Source organism: Anopheles nili, chromosome 3, assembly GCF_943737925.1.
Source record: "Anopheles nili chromosome 3, idAnoNiliSN_F5_01, whole genome shotgun sequence".
Classification (NCBI taxonomy): domain Eukaryota; kingdom Metazoa; phylum Arthropoda; class Insecta; order Diptera; family Culicidae; genus Anopheles; species Anopheles nili.
The window spans coordinates 4,671,223-4,690,810 of NC_071292.1; the positions used below are offsets into that span (position 1 = coordinate 4,671,223).

The 19,588-nt window shown below is 50.8% G+C and overlaps 1 protein-coding gene and 1 non-coding gene across 2 annotated transcripts in view; one reads left to right on the plus strand and one right to left on the minus strand.

Moving 5' to 3' along the window:
- Nucleotides 1–10,233, minus strand: part of LOC128726465 (1-phosphatidylinositol 4,5-bisphosphate phosphodiesterase classes I and II) — a 53,080-nt gene extending 42,847 nt beyond the window's left edge. Inside the window, exon 1 of the mRNA XM_053820279.1 lies at nucleotides 9,988–10,233. Coding sequence (XP_053676254.1) covers nucleotides 9,988–10,233 — 246 coding nt within the window. The remainder of the gene's footprint in view (nucleotides 1–9,987) is intronic.
- LOC128728050 (small nucleolar RNA U3) lies at nucleotides 3,656–3,856 on the plus strand. Its single transcript, XR_008411003.1, has one exon. It is a non-coding gene; the product is annotated as a small nucleolar RNA U3 (small nucleolar RNA).
- Nucleotides 10,234–19,588: the final 9,355 nt, after the last annotated feature.

Consider the following 19,588-nt stretch of genomic DNA (forward strand, 5'->3'; position numbering starts at 1 on the left):
GTGAAAGCGAATCGAATGATTTCATTTGCGCGAGCAACTGATTGAAGATTAAACTTTCGAGAAGCCACAGTTTTACGACAGGAACGTTAAAACCATTTCACACAACATTCCATGCGGTTCTTCCGCCTTCGAGCGTACCTCTCGGTTGATGATTAAGATCCTATCCTCACACCATCCGTGCGCAAGAACGTTTATTTATTTCTTCAACCACCGATCGACCGCTTCGTCCCTTTTATTAGACCTTTTTTTCCTCACCATTCCCCCGAGCGACGAGCGAATGTGCCTTTTTCTTGCGCCATTTTATTTACAACGCCCGTAACAGGTGTTTGGATTTTATTAATAAATAATTTATGCCAGCCGCGAACGAGTTTCGACTTGCTTGCGGCCGCCTGCCGTGACGGTCGGGGCAGGTGGCCAGGATTGGCGCGAAAGGTTGTGCTGTGAGATGCAAAGTAAACGCCGAAAGAGAAGAGCGAAACACACAAGAAAAAGCAAGCACTAAATCAACCACGTTGTGGTTTTTATGCTGCAGAGATTTCTCCCAGCCCGGTTGATCGTTGCATGCATCTGTGTTGCTTGAATTCGGCCAGTTTTCTCGCCGCGCCGCGAGGTCTCACCGGAAAACGGCATTGCGCTTCCGAAACGACACGGACATCCTCCACGGAACGGACTGTGCCACGACTGAGCCACCACGCGGCTTGTGATGGGAATTAATTAAACAATTGTTCGCGCGCTTCGCCTCCGGGTTTTATGGTTTTATGGTGACAAAATTACTTTCCACTGAATGCTACTTTCCCGAATTGTTTCGTGCTTTATTATGTGTTTTTTTTTCTTCCATTGAAACGCACCACTCGAACGAAAGGCAGCGACGCCAGTGCAACTACTTGTTGACGGGAAACGGGAAAGGAACAACGCTGCTTCAAGGACATCGCCAGCAAGCGAACAGCAATTACGAAGTTTTGGTCGTAAAAACGAAAAAGAATTATACATAAAACCAACAACTTTCTGTCGAGTTGGGCGCACCGGATTTGACGGATTGAGTGAAACGTACAATACGCGGGTGCGCCTTCCAGCACCCTTGCGTACGTTTCACGCCAACACCGCCACCACGTGTCACGCTGCGCAATGTCAAGGCAGCGCGAAGGATGTGCACAAGTTGCCACTCCCAACAAGTCCGCAAAGAAGCGGATCAACGGAGCGGTTGCGAACGAACGGGGGCAGACAAGAATATGAAACGAAATGAAATAAACTAGAACCATAAATCAATTCAGCACATGGTGCTGTTGAGAAATTTTGCGCGCTTTTCCGACCGTTTCGTTTTCTTCGCTCGTCGTCAACTGTTCCTCCCTCGCTCGTTCGCCGTTGTGTCGTTGTGGTGAAATGGAAAACTGGCACCCCCTGCCGGCATCGATGGAATGGCCGTATGGTTAAAGTGGGATTTACATCTCATTTCGATACCAAACCGAGGCCACTGTGCAATCTATCGACACGAGTTCGCGATAAATCACACAAGCACACGCACACACAGTCACTGGTAGTGGCAGAAACAGAATGGCTGTCCCAAAATGGCTAAATGATCGATTTCCGCTACGTTTACGGCTTCGTTGGTTAATCAAAATTTTGCGCCGCGAACTCGAAAGACCACGCGACGCTCTCATAATCATGCCATACGCATCAATCTGGCCCGATCCGGATCCGCAGATGAAGCAGTAGCGTTGCATTTCTAAATATTTACGCTCCGTTTCCGTTAAACAAATCAACCTCCACAGCCCCTGCAGAATGTTACCAAAATATTAATGATCTTCTGCCGCGCTGTATCGTTTGATAGGCCTGCGCCACTTTGCACGTCACGACGCCAAGCCATAGGAGGAAACAGGTGAAGATTTATAAATAAGCGTTCATTTTTTATTTTGTTTCCCTCTCACTTCCCATACTCAACCGTGGCCAGCACCGTTCAGCTGCTTTCTTCAAAGCCGTGCTCTCGAAGCCCCCTAAACAGCGCTGCTACGACTAGACGTAAATATATATCATGTCTTCTCCTCTCGGGTACATGACACGCGGAAGACCCGGCCAGTATGATGCGACCCAACCCGACGTTATTCCCCCTGGTTGCGTTCCAGTTATTTCAGGATCGGTGCGTACACGCTTCACCGGCCGGATCGCGTCGCTTCGTCGTTTTGCGACCCTGCCGCGTCGAACGAGCACCGATTGTGACCAGCGCAATGGACCGGAACGGCAAAAAGGTCGTTGGTCAGGTTCCGGTTTTGCTCCCGGCGCTTGTTCGTCCAGCTCGTTCGCTGCTTCTGCACACTATTTGCATGTCCTTTGCGAGCTTTAAGGACACGTTTTTATGCGCAAAAAAAAAGCGTCACGCTCTCTTTCTCTCTTTTTTTTCGAGCTCTCTCTCTCTCTCTCTCTCTCTCTCTCTCTGTCTTTCCCTCTTTGTCCGAGGATGCTTTTGGTTTAGAAGCCACTCGTCTGTAGTCTGGTGTGTGCGGTATTGAATCCTAGCCAGAGTTCAACATTCCCCGATGCTGACAGTGGCAAGTGTCACCCTGACCCAGAGCCTGACCCCGTACCCGGCCGCGGACAGTGATGGACGATCGTTCTTTTTCTCATTTCCTTTGGTGAATTTCACTTCCTGCCATATTACAACTTTTGTGAAGCTAACCGAACAGAAGCAATAAAGTGTAATTCCGCCCGTTGATGATGGAAATGGAAAAAATGAAACGAGATAAGTGGAGCGAAACACGACAACCAATTTGCAAGATTGAGAGAGAGAGAGAGCGCGAGAAAAGGAGATTGCTTGACATCTTCCTGTCTCTTCTGAAGTGACGATGATTTAGTAGAGAACTCATGATAAGCAGCCCCCATTGTTTTAAAGGGCTGCCTTATCCGTTGCGCTGGTAAATGGGAATCATTTAATTACAGATTTTGAACGATATTGGAAAAAAATTTCCCTTAATAACTTATAGCCACCCCTCAAGAGATAGACATCAACGCACATTTAATACCGATTTTGTCAAAAGATAGTTTTTTAGCAACGAAACAACGTTCGATTGCAGCCGTGTAGAGCACGCTAAAGCTAAGCTGATAGCGCTGGTTTCGAGTTTTCTTTGTCGTAAACGGTTAACCTGCGCGTGATGCAATTTCTCTCTCTCTCTCTTCTTTTCTTATAAGCCTCTATGATTCTCTTTCTCTCTCTCACTCTCTCTGTTTGATGCACTCATTCGTCTGCATTGAACCATGCCTAACAAACTGAGCGTGATGAGAACCGCGTGGTCATCGAAACCACGTGCGATTATGTTACGACGATGATCCGCTGATACGGCCAATCTGACGGAGTAATCAAACAACATCATCTGACCGGACACGGGTCGATCTTGTTGCTGCTAACCGCTGCCGATCATTAGCGTGTCAATTAGAGCGCCCTTTAACGAGATGTACTTGGTAAAAGTGTACCAACGCGCTAAACGGAGCATGCGTACTGGCACGAGTTGTGAGCAAAAGATCTCACATACAATAGACCATGCTCTCGCGTACGTATGCCTGACCAGTGATCGTATCAGCTGTGTGGAGGGCCACGTTGCTTAAACATCGCTACAACAGAACGTCTGGTGTGAGTACGGTCGGTGAGCGAAACGGTGATCTAGTTAAGACTGTGCTTCATAGGATCATTTCTATAGGCAAGTTTTCATAGCTACTTTCTCAAAAGTAGAGCTGAACTAACCCACGATGATGAGTCGTAGTGGCTGTCCTGGAGCGTGAAGTTGCCGGATCTCGGCTGTGCCTCTGGTGCGTCGATCTGTGCTTGATGATCGTATCCTTTAAAAAGGACAGACACATTCTGAGTGGTGTTTTTGTGAACATTATATCATACATTCACAACAAAATATATCTAAACCATTTGCTATTTAAAAGAGTGCCGTGGCTATATTTTTTCAAGCGCGTGACTGCCTTATTGTAATCTTTACGTAGCACTTTTCCAGTGAACCACGACTTAAACGGAGTTAAAAATGACAGCAAAACGGTATCGCAGAGAGCCAACCAACGAAAGAAGTACGGCATCTTTCTCACACTCGCGTCGTTACCATCACGCAGAACAATTCGTCTTCGTTTGAGCCCAACATCCGCCGCCGTCGCCGCCGGGAACAAATATCAACAGAACACGCTCACATCCCCGGTCGACCCCGGAAAGCAAAGAAATTCCCAACCCCACCCAAGCACGGGTAACATGCGCATTCCTTCCGAGGAACCGCCGCGGAGTTTTCCGGGTAAGACGGGTTTGGCAAGAGTCGCCTCAAGTGTCAGTCGGCTTTTACACTGCCGAACGCTTCCGAAAAGGGCGTCAGGCACACGCCAGCTATAAAAGAATTCTCATCGTTCAACCGTAACCGTCTCAGGTACATGCCGGAGCCTACACGAAGCCTCGAATATACCCAGCAAAAAAAAACCATGACGCTTGAGTCAACGCCACAGCCCGGCTCGTCCTTGTAGGCCGAGGGCTTTCGGATGGCGTAGTATATCTTTGGGATTTCGCAGTGCTTTCGCTGTCAGCCCTTTATTTTTGTCTCCGCTGTGGGCACATGTAGCCTCGCAACGCGCCGGTTTTACTACATGTTGCCGCATTATTTTTCTCTTCGGTTTTGTTTTCCCACCAAACGTCTCCAAGGGACAAATCAACATTCGCCGCAGCTTCCGTACGAGAGGGATGCTTTACTTTCTCCCTCAACCACCCAAACCGACCACGGATGCTCGTAAGCTTGAGCCATAATCAGTTCGCGTAAAGCACCGTCTAGGGTCTGCTGTTTTTTTACGAGGACACACGCCCAAAGCCATCAGCGTCAGCGTCATCGGACGCGATGGGGCAAAAAGGCGCCGGAAGAATGCGCTATCGAAGGCGCGCGAGGTGATGGAAATGCTCCTTCCGAGAATAATCCAACCAGCTTCTCGTGCTGGCGAATCGATCGACCGTGGGTAATGAATGTTTAGGAGACGGCGTACCCGCAGGCACGGCCCACGCCTAGGATGGCCATTTTAGAGGCGCCCAACGCCCGCACGGAAATGGCAACCCTTTATTGTGGGAAGGGAGTGAAAGAAAAAAAAAATATTGCTTAAAAAGAAGGATTTATGAGCCAGTTAGGTAGCGGTAAACAAGATAGTAAAGTGATTTTTTTATTGCTTATCACGACCATGTAAACGAACATTAATTTCCGGTTTGTTAATCAAATTTTCTACGGGAAAAAGGAAAAAGGGGAAACCATCCCTGCCACCGGCAACCGACGTGGGTGGGTCGGCAATTTGATCAAACCTGATTTTGGGTGGCATCGCCAGCCAGCGAGCAATTTCGCGAAAACCACCCGGCAGGCAGGCAGGCTGGGCTGGGCAAGTCACGAAGCGTGTAATTGTATAGTTCAATTTGAATCAGGCTCGTGTGTTGACAAACATTTATGAATACCGCGCTAATGCGGCCGCTGGCAAACATTCAATCCAATTCCCTCCCCTGGAGCTGGAGCGCGCGCATGTCACGTTAGCCAAATCAAACCCACAAAACCAATAGCCATTTTTAACAAACACATTCATCACCCGCTTCGTGTTGATTTGCAGATTAAACACACCTCAATTAGCTCTATGATTCGATTGGAGATTTCGATATCGACACGAACCATTTTATGCGTGCAAAGCCGCTCGGGTGCCTAGCTTACCCGTGCTTCGAGCTAGGCTTTAATTGCTTTAATTTTGTCGATCGTCCCACCGCTACCGGTGCCAAAAATGTCGGGCTTTTTCCACTCGCAGCACCCCACCGCTTGACCGCTGGTTCGGTAAGCTGAGATTACGAACCAAAGCCCAGCCACAGACCCGGCAATCAAACCTTCCAGCTGGTGGTGTCCTTTTCTCGCTTCTCGGGTTCCGTGCCTTGTCCCTGCTGCCGAGCTCAACATGATTGACACCGTAAAAACGGTCATTATCGGTACACGGGAGGTTCGGTTGTGGGCCAGAAAGGTAGAGATAGATGAAATCGACGCTGGAGAATAAAATCTATCAACACACCCATCACGGGACCATGTTGTCGCTGGACGATTACACGAATTGTGGCCCCAATTGTGTTTGGTTTTCAACATTCCCGTGATTAATAGCGTTTCAAGCGAACCAAAGTGGTTTGGTTCAGGTGGTTTTAACGCTGTCTGGAAACCCCTCTCAAACAGTCTTTCCAAAGCGACCAAATACGCATGCGGTTGCAGCTTTCTCTCATGGGGTAGTTCCTTGAAATTAGCCGCAGCAAAGTCACACACTATCCCACGAAAAGTACTACTTCAAAGCGTTAGGAGTTGAGAATAGCCGCTTTGGGATAGGAATTTCATATCATGCTTAAGCGCGAACCGCAAAATTTCGAGGATCTTAATCGTACGTCCTGTAGGCGACATTTTGCCATTCTCATGCTCGCCTGATCTACCGGTTTTGCGAAATGGCCCTCCCGTTCCCGCGTTCCGTTGCACGGTATCGTCACTTGATGAAACCACAGTCGCACCCAAAATTCATACCACGTTTAATTTCGTGTCCTCAATGTCCTTCGGGGACATTCCTCTACCACCTACGAGTCGCGCGTTACATCCGTTACCATTTCCACTGCCGATGGTGAAGTTTTCCACAATGCACACATTGGAGTCCTGTGCCTTAGCCTCGTGCTTGTGCCGCTTGTGATCCTCTTCGAGGGAGCAATTTTCACTTTCCCCACGAAAACTCGAAACCAAACCATACCCCTCAAAAAACCGAGCCGTGATGGTTGTCAAAGTTACGCCTTCCGTTCCGGCGTACCGTTGGCTGGCAAGATAACGACGTCAAAGAGATAGCGAACGGGCGGCGCTGTCTCTCGTGAAACACTCTTCCTTTCCAAAAGGATCCGTCCCTCGGCTCGATCCGGCCCTCCGGCAAGCTTCGAGACAATGTGTCAGTGTGAGGGAGCACCGGCGTGGAACACCCGTGGAGCAAAAAATAAACAACAGCTGATCCCAACCACCTCCCCCGGAAGGATGTTGCCGAGATTATGATGCAAATGAAAAAAGACGGGTCCACCCAAGCAGCACATTTGTGCCGCTCACCGTTCCAGCCGCGAAGCTGCCACTTCGTCCTCGCTCAACGGCACAACTTTATCAGCACTCTGATGGGGAGAGGGTGGCGGGTGGGACAGACACCGAACGTCCGTTCCATCACCCCACCCACCCACACGGCAACCCTGCTAAAGGATGCTAACGGTTGTTCAACATAACCTCACTTCATCTTGATGCCAACACGCCGACAGTGACATTCCCCCGAACGCTGGGAAGGGGCGCAGGAAGGTGGCTCGCATTATGCTCGGAAGGATGCTTTCAGGCTCGGGGATTTGTTGTATCAACAGGAATATGTAAACACCCACTCTACTCACCCGCTCCAGCTGCAAGCAGGAACCAGGACAACGAGTGCAACGAGATGCCGCTGCAGCAGAAGAGCTTTGCCTAGTTTGAGGCCTCCCCCGGTGAAGGGCCTCTCTTTGACTTAAGCAATTCGTGCCGGTGCACTGGATGGAAGGGGATGGAGAGACCGACGTCCCTAGAACCCTTCCAGCTGGCGGTTCCAAGGGTGGAAGGTGCAGAATCGCAGCGAGGTAAAAATGTAGCACAGTGGAAAATCTAGCACAAGAGCATATTTTGCGGGACTCGTTTGAAGTGGCTCGTTTGCTGCCATGCGATGGCTTCTAAGGACTCGTAAGGACACGGTTCCGCGCAGCCAACAGGGGGTGACGATGGGCTGGGACAGTATCAATTGCAGCTTAAGGACAACGGCAATCCCGTGATTTATGTGTGCATATGAGGCGGGCTGTGCGTTCGCGCGCCACTATGAGAGGATTACAATGGCGCTTGAATCACACCCAAGCAGGCCATGTGCAGGGTGTCCTTTCGTTCGCACACCAACGGCATTCAGCTGTAATGGTTTGCGTACACTTTTTCCTGGTGCATTTTTCCGCTCACCATCGCAGGGGGTCGGTTGGTTGAAGCTTCGGTTTCTATTCGACTGGCTTCCTGCGGGTTTACCGGGAGCAGTATGAATAGATGCCTTCGTTGGCAGGACGATGCAATTTCTACGGTAAATATTTATAACTAACCCGCTCGGGGTATTACGGTATATAAATGTTGCAGCACCAGCAACGACTAAGTGGTGTAATGTGAAAGTGATTTACAATGGTCACCCTCCAGTGCAATACGCCATGAAAAAGGACCTCTATCGCAGCTCGTTGCCCCTGACAACCAGCGCTTTTTTACAGTCAAGATGGCGGATCACGCCATGAGGACCAAAGCGCAGCTTGCACTTTACGAATCGATTTAATGAGCTGCGGGTGTTACGGTTCGTGCAAAAGTCAACAAACAATCCCGACAATCCTCCAGCCATCCACCAGGTTGGCCTTCCGGTAATACGATAACGCGTGGCATGCCGCCGGCAGAACGCAATTTGCAACACGACTTGCGCACACGCGGCGAATGGTGGCGCGTTACGCGATACCGTGCCGTGGTTGCGTTGAGGTGCGCGAGTTGGTTGCGGTTTTTGCGCGGCCACAGCCGCCCGCCAGGGTTCGCGCGGGATGCACTGATGAGAAAAACGTGCCCCAGCGTCCTTTAGACCAGTCACCGCATCACCTTTCCCGGTGCGGGACCTGTGATTTTACACGGCTGGTTTAGCTGGTGCGGTTTTACTTTCCAGGTTGTTCGTTGAGCACGCGAGGGAGAACGAGAAAACCCTCCAACCAAACGCTGTGGGGCGGGAAAATGATTACAAAAATCCCCTCAACGACCGTCGGCATTCAATAGGACCGTCCGATGACGACGCATGCCGTCAATCGATCAACAGGCATCAAACCAAATGTTGATTAAAAAGCCTCGAGACAAATGATCTGCGAGACGTGAATGCTCCGTCCGTACGAACCGGAAGTGAGCAGAAATAACCCCGCTCGAGAGAAAACTGTTGCTGCCGTGTGGCAGGACGAACCAATCGGCCGTGGAATCGAGCAAAAACCGAGCAACATCAATAGCCCATAATGTGCCGATACATAACCCGCCTTTCAGCCATCCATCATTTCGGCCATTTGGCCATTTCCGATCGCGCGACCCGGAGCGAAAATCGGCTCCAAGTGCTTTAGAATGTGCTCTCGTCGTCGGTGTTTTCGCTTTTTCCCGCATATGCCAGGCACATATTTTTCCCCCTTCCATGGCGTGGCAATCGAAAACCATCCAAAAAGGAACAGGAAAAGCTCTCAAAACGCCTCACGCTCGAGGGTGAGCTTGCCGACCGGCCAAACGGACGTTTGTGAAAGGTCGTTTTGGCGTCTTTCGTGCGGAAAAAACCTCTCTTTCTGAGTCGCATAGAGTTGTTTTATTTTTCTCGATCGAAATTCCCCGCCCGATGGCGCTCCAGCCTTACCTCAGCGATAGGCAATTATCATTCGCAACGAGATTGCATCGATTCCATTTACGCCGCCCATTAACGGAACAGCTCTACCGCACGAACGTGGGGCAAAAGAAAAAGGAATCATAACTCGCTGCGAAAGCTTTTCCAAGTAGGGGAGAGCCATTTTTGAGCACTAATCGTAAACACCGGGCCGTAAATTACTCTCGAACGATCACTTCTCCCCGCAGAAGGTCAGTCGTCCTTGCGCGTCAACGAAAGCTTATTAAAGTGCCAGTAAAGTCACCACGTGAGGCCTGCCAACATGTCGTGGCCATACGCGGCACATCAAAGCACCAAGTGACGGAATTATCTGTCATGTCTAAGCCTCGACCTGATCGGGGATCATGCATATGCCAGCGAGGATGCCAGCCTAATCGCGGCAATCGGCGTGAATCGTCTACTCAGACGCTGCCAACATGAATTAGCTTCCGTTGGGAAACCCCCCGACTTTGTTTGCTTCCCACTCTCTCACGCTTTCGAAAAAGGGGTACTTTCCATATCGTCACTTACCTCGTCCCATTTGATGAACTTCTCGCCGTCCTGCAGCGCCTTCGGGACGTCCATGACGCCCAGCTTGACGGCTGTTGGATTATTCATGGCCCCAGTGTTGGGTGCGGGGGTGGCATTCGGGCCACCACTCGGGGAGGCTGTGTTCCGGGGTGAACAAGACGACAGGGATGGTTGTGGGGATTGTTGCTTGCTTCCGCCGTCCGCCACACTGGGCGCTGCACTTCCGGCCGTCAGTAGAGACGCCATCGCTTTCCACCCACTCGAAACGAGGCGCGAGTCGCTCAAACACACACGCACACACACACACGGCAGGATGCCGGGATCGATTGCCGATAATTCAATCAGCACCGGATGCAGCACCGGAATTTACACACGCCCGCCCGTTACACGTTAGTGGCCATTGGCCAGCGCCGAACACTCTCAGATCACTTGGATTGCGAACCGCGACCACAAAATTACAACCAAACACATACACCACGGCACACACTACTACGCCACGGATGCGGGACTTCACAGCAGCCAGCAGTGGGTCATTGTTGCGCCGATTTAATTAATATTTACAACCAGTCGGATACATTCCATCCTTTTTCTTTTGTTTGCCACGCGCACGACCACAAACACACGAAAACACATGCACGAACCCGTGAAAATCCTCCCGGGAGAGCCCGGTTTGTATCAGTTCACACGGAAACTCCTGCCCAGGATGGTAAAAGGAGTTTTTTTTTCCTACCACCAAGGATTCCGCTGAGAGGCAGCTAACAAGACCTGGAACGAAAGCATCGAGAGCGCATTAGAGGACGTTATTGGGAAAACTGTTGCACATCCAATTCGACAACCTCCTCGATCGGGGAACGGTTTTGGAATCGCCGCTTCGCAGCCCACACTCTAGCTAGCGGCGGTAATCAAGCGGTTCCTTTGATCAATAAATCGATGCCACCGAAATCCCCACGGAGTGGTCGGAATTGCACCATCCGGAACGTGACGCGAAGGGACACAATTTAATTTATGCAAACAGCAGCAACAGCCGCACAAAGCACGGATGCGGCGTGGTTGGTGCTTTTTTCCCCGAGATGGCAAACGAGATAGCACACCACAAACGGGTGTATTTGAAGAGAAGCAAAGCTGAGAGAAAGATGTGAAAGTGAAAAACCCTCTGCACGCGAGTCGAAGCTCGATTTTCTTTTCACGATTATCGCTGCCGGCGAATCGGACCGAGGTTGCTACATCCTGATTTACGGCGTGATCCGGAAGGAAAGTATAAAATATGTGTCCTCTCGTGTGGGTTTGGTGCCCTTTAGCAAGGGTTGTGTGGCCAACAGAAGTTGTGCCCTCGATTCCAGGGGCGTCACTCCCGCTCGTTCGGCTCCACGTGAACCACTCGTCAGCGCCTGCTGTGTGTGAAAATGACACACATTACCAGCGCCGATGGGACGAGCTTGTCCTCGTCATCGCAATGGCGCCGCAAACGGGTGGCAACGCCTGCTAAGTGATTGATGATGAATGGACGTCAGTCGCGCCGACGGATGGTATGATTTGATTTTAGACGCATAAATGTTTTACGGATTTATTTCTCATTCGTCTTCGGCGATACAGGCGTGCGCGCGCTTTGATGGAGCAACTTTCGCTGCCAACGTGAGTGCGTGCAATTTGTTCCACCCGTTGGAGAAAAACCCATCCGTCTTCTCGAGAGCAACGCACTCCCGGTGGATTCATATTTTAGCGTAAATTATTTATCACAGTTTAAGAGCACATTTTCCCAACGTTTTTCGGAGCAACGGCAAGCTGCACGTGTACAAGCGGATGGATTGGCGAACGAATTTCCCACCGGAAACGATTTGGAAACCGTTTTTACGCTTTGTAACATTTGCTTGAGCTGAGTAGCGTTCGACCATCGACACTGAAAAATTATCCTTCTCACTATCAACGGGCGATATTGGGGTTTATCCGGTCACCTGCCGACAGCTGCCATATCCGCTAGCTTCACCGAGTAGGCGATGAAAAATGTCGAAAATAAATTCACCGGACGTTGCAGAAAAAAATGAAGAAAAAGAAGAAATAACATGTGCCACTAATAAAGCGATCGAAACTGTCGCCATGGCTACGTTTCGATATTTTCGTGTAAATATGGCGCATATATGGCTCGCACCTTGCGCGACCGACCTGCTTGGCGCCTTTCCGGTTGTGTGGAATTGATTTCCCGCTTCACTGAGCTGCAGCTCTTGCGTGTGTCTGCAGTTCGCAAAACACCGAACGTCGCAGTTTGGAGGCATTTCTTTCTTTTTGTTGTGTGCGCCTGCTTCATGGCATCTTACACCATCGTGCTGAGCTTGAGCTCCGTCCCGTGTTCAATTACATCTGCCTGGGAAACCAAAACGATATGTTTACGCAACAGATAAAAATCAAACCGCACGGAAAGGGGCACCCGGAATGGCCTTGTTTGGGATGGCTCGGTGCACGATTGGGAGGTTGTTTTTTTTTTTTTTCAAAAAAAATCGCTTTAAACCAACCCCCAAACACGTTTACCAAAGCGCACGCAAATCGATGGCAGGCGTTCGTTCAAGCCGCACGGCCCAGATCGGACACGGATCGTCGCCCCGATCGGCACCGGTTAATGCTTTTGCAATACGCGTGCCCTTATCGCAACCGACGCACACATGCGCTGCGTGCTTTGGATTTTCCCACGAAAATCGCCCGCTCGTGAACGGTGGTGGCTTGGTTGGGTTTTCCCTCGCTTACATTCGCCTTTCCCAGGAGAGGGTCGGTTTTGACGCCCGCGTGGCTAAAGGAGCAGCAGCGAACGAAGCGAGGAAAATGGGTGTGTTCTTGTGCCGCCATAAATGGGCTCTCTTTCGCTGGTGCGTGGAATGCCGCCTTGCCACCACGTGCCCTCCGTTTGGGCTCGATTGGCTCGAAGTTGGACAGATTTGAAATGAATCCATCATCAACGGGTGGGGACGACTCCGCCCTGAATCGCTTCTATAACAAGCCTTCGAGCGAGCTACTTGTCAGGAGCCATTTATAGACACACATGCCACCATCGTCATCGACAACGTCGTCATCATCGTCGTTGTCGTCGTTGTCGTCGTCGTCGTCGTCAAGCAGGCACCGTAGTTCAAAGCCTCTCATTTTCCAACCCAAAACCCACCTCAATCCCGCCAGCAATAGGCGGCTTCTTCGGGCTTGGCTAATTGAAAATTGCTCTCGCAGCGCTTCACCGGCGAACCGGGCTGTTCCATTTTCAACCGACCGGTGGGCTTGCGACCGAAGTAAGGCTGATGGGTGGGTGGGTGATTCTTCTAATGAAATACCTTACACCGGGCCCTCTCTACCCACTTCCACGGGTGCTTCGAACGATCGAAGCGGAGAGGACAAAAAAGGAGACTTTCAGCATGTGTTAAGGAGCCGAATGGAGCCATTTTTGCAACCATCCGTCGTAGGGAAATTCATCGCCAATGAGCTGGAAACCAGCGACGTGTGCGATGAAAAAACTAGTTCGCTTTCTTTTCACCAGCACACTTCAAAGCGAACGCTTTCATTTGGTTTCAAACACGACGCCATGAGGGCTTGAAGCATTGAAATACTCTATACAATAAATTGAAAACTTATTTGCCCAGCCACTGCGCCCAGCAAAAGACCAATTAAAACAAACTCGCTTCGCCACAGGCAGCACCGGAACAGTGCGAGTGCCTCTTTTTTTGACTGGCAAAATGTTCCCCATTCATGAAAGGATTGCTCCAGTGTTGTTTTGTTCCCGAGAGCCACAAAAAAAAGCACGATCCATGTAGATAAACTTTGCTGCATTTCAATGCAACGGCAGGGCTTGTGCACGGAATGCATAATCGATAACCGATGGCCATGTTGGGGGGCCATAACTTTGAGTATAAAAGTTTCGCATCGATTTCAACTGAACTAGCTGCGGGCTAAAAAAAAAGTCCAGAAAACCTTTGTATCGCACGCGCACGTTCCCCAACGTGTGGGGGGATTTTTTGTGTCTCTTATCAAAAAATAAGCAACAACCGTAAAATAACGCTGCCAGAACTGGGCTGGACTAGAAGTTCGGTTCCGGGAATTTCTCTGATAACTCTGATATGTTTCCCCCCCGGCTTTTGTGTACGCTCGATTCGGAACTCTGCGGGAACTTGGCACTGAAGAAAATGCCAGCAAATAGGGGGCTTGTTTCATGTTTTACATCCGCTGCCAGGAAAAATCGTAAACTAAAATATCAATATAACGCCAACAGTCAGAAAAAAACGCTCGTAAGTTCGTGTTTAGCAGATTCATGAGGTGGTATTTCTGAGCATGGGCCAACACAAATTTCGTCCTCCTGAATGGTTCCAATAAAATGCATATTTTATCGCTTACCAGTGTGAGTCATCCCATCTGGTCGGGAGAAATTGAAAAACAATTCCCTGACCAGACCATTTATAAATGGCGCCATCTATTATGCAGTGCGTTTAGCCAAAACGCTAAGCCCGCGATATACAAACTAGAAAATAGGTAAAAAGCAAGACGATAAAAAAAACACCTTCACCTTTTCCCGGTGACCGATGGTTACACAGCTACACACCGGCAAACCGAGGGGGCCCGTTTTGCTCGATCGAGAGGAAAAAAACGAAAATTTTTTACTCCCCGTGTACATTTCACCAGACCGGACATCGTGCCAGGGGTGTGAAATTGATGTAATTTATGGCCACTTCTTACTAATTGCAGCTCCGTTCATGTTTCTTCCGTCACGATTACGCCCTAAGCCGTCGATCTAAGGGATGAATCATGCTCGTTCAGCTTACCCAAACTGAACACCTGCACCTGAACATGCTGAATTTGCATACCCACTGTTTGCTCATTTCTCGCTGATCTGATCATCAGCTGGGAGGGATTTTTTTTATTCGCCACCTCCACACTTGGCAGCACGCTAGATCGCGTTGGCAAAAATTACAATATCAAAAACTCACGCCACCCACGCGCACCTGCGGTTGCGCATTCGACCACGGTGCAGTTGGCCACGGTGCATGTGCATCGAAGTATCGGGTGGCAGTTTAACCGCGAAAAACGGTACGCTGACAGCGGCAAAGGGATTGATTCCAGCGTCGTTCGCTTGCAAATGCGCTGCAGCTCATTAAAAACGGAACACATTCGACTAGCCGGTGCCGCGTGGCATCGTTTAAAACTCGTTAACGCGTACACCACAACCGATACCGTCTTACCGTCGTTGGCGGTAAACTCGAATGTGCAAATTTAATGGCGTGCTGATGGATGGTTGATTCGGTGCGCAACAAACCGCCCAAAGGACGCATCTCCGTTCCGTTCTCTGTCTATTTCTGCGTACTTTAAAGGCCTTTTAGGCGAGCATTTGCACAAGCTGCTAGCCATGGTGCTAGCCAGAAACGGGTGCGATCCTCGAACGGTGACGGTGACGCGGACGACGTCAGTGACGATCGATCAAGATCGCTTAGGTTTAAAATAAAATTTCTCCGCCCCGTTTCAGACCACAAACCACGTCAAACCTGGGGGCGATCTTGGAGGTGGAATGGTTTATATAATAATAAAATACCGTCGGACCGTTGGACCAAACCACTACCACGCAACACGCTCAGATGCATCTCACCAGACGCGGTTGCAGCACCTGCTGGCAGGACCTCGTCGGTGGGCGATTGTTTGTTTGTTGATTCAAAACCTTTCACCGATAATTCCACCCAAAAACGTTCGGCACGGCCGCCGACTATAAGGGGTGTATTTAGCGCAAACAAATCACCGCCACTATTACGGGGGTTGTTGCCGTTGGCGTCACAAACCACGCATTTCCGACGGCGTGAGGTGAAATGGAAATTTGGTTCCCAACGGTTTCCATAGCACGCTAGGACGCTAGAACTCACTCACATGGCCCACCATGTGGTGCTGTAAGCACACTTACAGTGGACGGTTCGTCGGAAGCACCCTTTTTTTTACCAACTAACAGGACATGAATTATTGACACCGATCAAACACCGAGACCCTTCCATCGAGGCCAGCTTCCAAACGGCAGGGAAGAAAACCTCCGCGTGTTTGCATTTCGCCCGCAAACAGTGTGGTGCATCAGGATTATGTTCCCGAAGAGTTGGGGGCTCATTCTCTATGCGGAATGCAAATTTCGAACGTGAGAGGATTGGCCCGAGTGCTTGAGGTATGCATAAAACTATTAAGAAATCCTCACCGCTCTCGTAGGGCTCTCGAAAATCCCAACCCCTATCGTAGGGTCGTCCGCTTCCTGGGAGCTTTCCAAAACCGTCTGTTTGCGTCCGTTTTGTTCTGTAAAGGGGGTTTTCCAACGTGTGTTTAAGCACGCACCATTTTAGCACCACGGTTCGCAAACATAGTTCCGTGTGGTCGTGAACAAATGATTCAATTTCGAGAGCTTCCGTTCAACGGACCAGCACGAAAGGGACGTCGTTTCGGTGGTTGGCCCTCGTGCGGTCACTCGAGTGTTAGCCAAAGCAAACAAAACTGGACTGATCACAACCATCGCAAGCCTCCAAATACGGACGCTCGCTGCGCCCAAAGACGGGCCTCTTTGGGAAGGAAAAATGAGAACACCGCACGCAGCCGAAAAGGAAAAACTGACCTACGGCTGGCTGGCTGGCTGGCTGGCTTACGCTGACGATGATGATCGATCACTCGCGCTGATGCTGCACTAGCCACTGTTCACCACGATGGAAAGGAAACCAAAAATTGCACAACGACACACCGGTGGAGCTCGAGCGCTCTGGGCTGGCTGCGTGGGGCCGCCTGCGTGCTCGGACTCGCGGATGAACGACGAATGAATGAATGAAACCTTTCGAAAAACGGCCAAACGACACCGTCCCAGGTGCTGCCTATACCAGGCGCGAAGCATTTCGTTCCATTCGTTCTGCCTGAGAGCTGAGCCAACTTCACGCGAGTGAGCGCGTGTGAGCACGCGTGCGATACGCCACAAAGCAGCTTCATCTCTACGCAAACCAAACCGAGAGTCTGCGAGTGAGAGTCCAGTCCAAAGCGAAAAAAGGGGAGCTCGCTCGCTTCGAGATTCACTCTCGGTAGCCATTTGTAAGGGGAGCCCGATGGGGGCCATCTCTCTGTAAACACGCGCGCTTTCCATCTCACTCCCACCGGGGAGCCATCTCGGTCGCTCGTGGGGAGCATGAGTACACGCGGCACAATCATCGGATCGCGCTATCGCATGATTAATACCCGTGTCCGCGAAACGACCAACCAAAAGCTCCTTCATCCCCTCACGGGCGAGCGGGATTGACCCCAAAAAAAGAAGGGCTACGGAATCCACCACCCACTGGGGCGGGAGGCAATGGGTTTCCTTTTTCCGGTTCCGTAGGGATCCAACGAAAGGGGGACATAATCCTGCCAGCAACAAAAAAAAAACAAACAAACAAATAATCCCCTCAAACGTTTGCTTGCGGTTTCGGAATTTGGAGACTCCTTCTCATGTCTCGTGACCCAATGAAGCGAAGGATTAGGAACCCAACGGCCCTTCCCGCGTGAAGGTCACCAACGACCCGAACGAGCGTACGAAAGGGAGCGCCCTTCCGGTGTACAAGGTGAACGCGGAACAATCGCACCAACATTATATGCACGTACGCTTTGGTGGAGCTTTTTGCGTTCTTGTGTCACTTAGCTCCACGTAAGCAGAGATCGGCCAACATCAGGCAAACAAACCCCAGATGGCTTCCTTCGCGTGCGTGTGCCTGATTATATCTGCATCCCCCCACCCTTTCTTGGGGCCACACTCCGCAAGGGGTCCTTCCGGCACGTGAGCTTTTATCTGCTGAAGCGATCGTCTACTCGTCTTCTTTTACTCGCCATCACACTGATAAGCATGAACGGCAGTGATAGTGCTTTTAGCGAGCCACCCCATCCAGTGGCGATGAATCATGAGCAGAATCGGCAACCCTCTTGTCCAGGATACGTGCCAGTTTACGCTGTAGATCGCGCATCGAATTCATCTCGCGCTCTTTTTGTTGCTGTTTGTTTTCCTACCAGGGCGCCCTACGCGCGGTCTGTGGCTCCACACACCACCGACCACTTGGCACTTGTTTACACTTATGCGCGTCACAAACAAACCAGTCTCACGTCGAGATCTCCGTTTCATAACATTCGCTTGGTTCGCACTCGCAGCTCGCTCTCACATACGCTTGGGCACACATACACGGACAACTGGGGGGGGCACATTCGCGCTTGACTTGCACGCACAGCTCAACGGCACACATGTTCAGCGTTTCGGAGGACAAAAATAAAGCTGAGAGTCGCGACTAACGAAAACTAAAAACGAAAAACAAAAAAAAACACAAACGCCACAATTCGCTTCGCTTTGCGCGACCATCGAAGATGCTGACGACAATCGCCACCATCGGTCAACATTCGGGGGTGGGTGCTCGTGTTTCCATGACAACTTGATTCACCATCACCGCACACTGGGGTTTTTTGAGAAGTTTTCCTTCTTTGGTTTTTGAGCGGCGTTTGGTGGAGTCGCGATCGAGAAGAAAAAAGCCATTGGCTCCCCACGAAACACCTTCCTTTGCGCAAACCGGGGAGCGCAGATAGTACCGCTTGATAAGGTGGTTTTATGGAGGTCACATTCCATCCCCCGACGCCCCTCCCGATGGGTGGACAGCCTTTCCACCACCCTTTCCGCAACCCACCAAAACTGTTCGAAATCACTGCCCGCGTTTTGGGTCCACTTGGCGTAGTTAAAGGATATCGTGGGAAGGTAAATAAAATTAGCCTTATTTCCAGCGCCCGCGGGGAGAGGAAGGAGGGAGCAGAAAGCGGTCAGTTTTTCTCCACGTCTTTGGGCGGTGAATCGGTAGCAACAATGGACCGAAGCACTCCACAAAACGCTGCAGATTGCGCGGGAGCAAAATCAACAACAACAGCAACAACAACCCGCTCGAAAGAGATGCGGATAAGCCAACAACCCTCTTTCCCACCCTATACGTTTTTCACCTCACGAACCCACCCAACCCACCCCGGGAGGACCCATCAGAGCATCAGGCGGCTCCAGAACGCAACCGTGGGCACTTTGTTTTTCGCCAATATTATTGTTTGCCTTATTTTTCTTCCCTGCTTGTTCACTGACCTCCACGGTGTCTTGGCGCCCCTGGCACCCCTGTCACACACTGCCACACACTCGCCCCTCGGCCACGATGCACTCACTTTTGCTGCCACTCTGCTCTGCTCCTGCACGGTTTCTGTGTCCGCGGTTCAAGTGGCCTGCTGGTCTGTGACTACACACATTACGCGCTCCTCGCAGCAGATCTAGGATGCGTCGCCGTGGTCCGCTAAACGTCTCTGCCGATCTGTGTCGTTGGAGCGCAGATTGCTCCCGTCGAGAAAGAGGCGCTGTCAGTGAAGCTCGAACTCGACGAAAGAGACGGCCACACGAACACCCCGGAGCCGGAGGTGGGCCTTACGCATCACACGGCCACATGACTTGAGCGCTCGCGGAATGCCGTAGAGGGTAGAGCGTGAACACGCGCCACGGAGAACACCGGAGAGCTTGCAGAGAACGTGGTTAGCTGAAGCGGACGCCTGGTCGCTGAACCGCTCCCTGCTGGGGGTGAGATTGCGCGAGTGC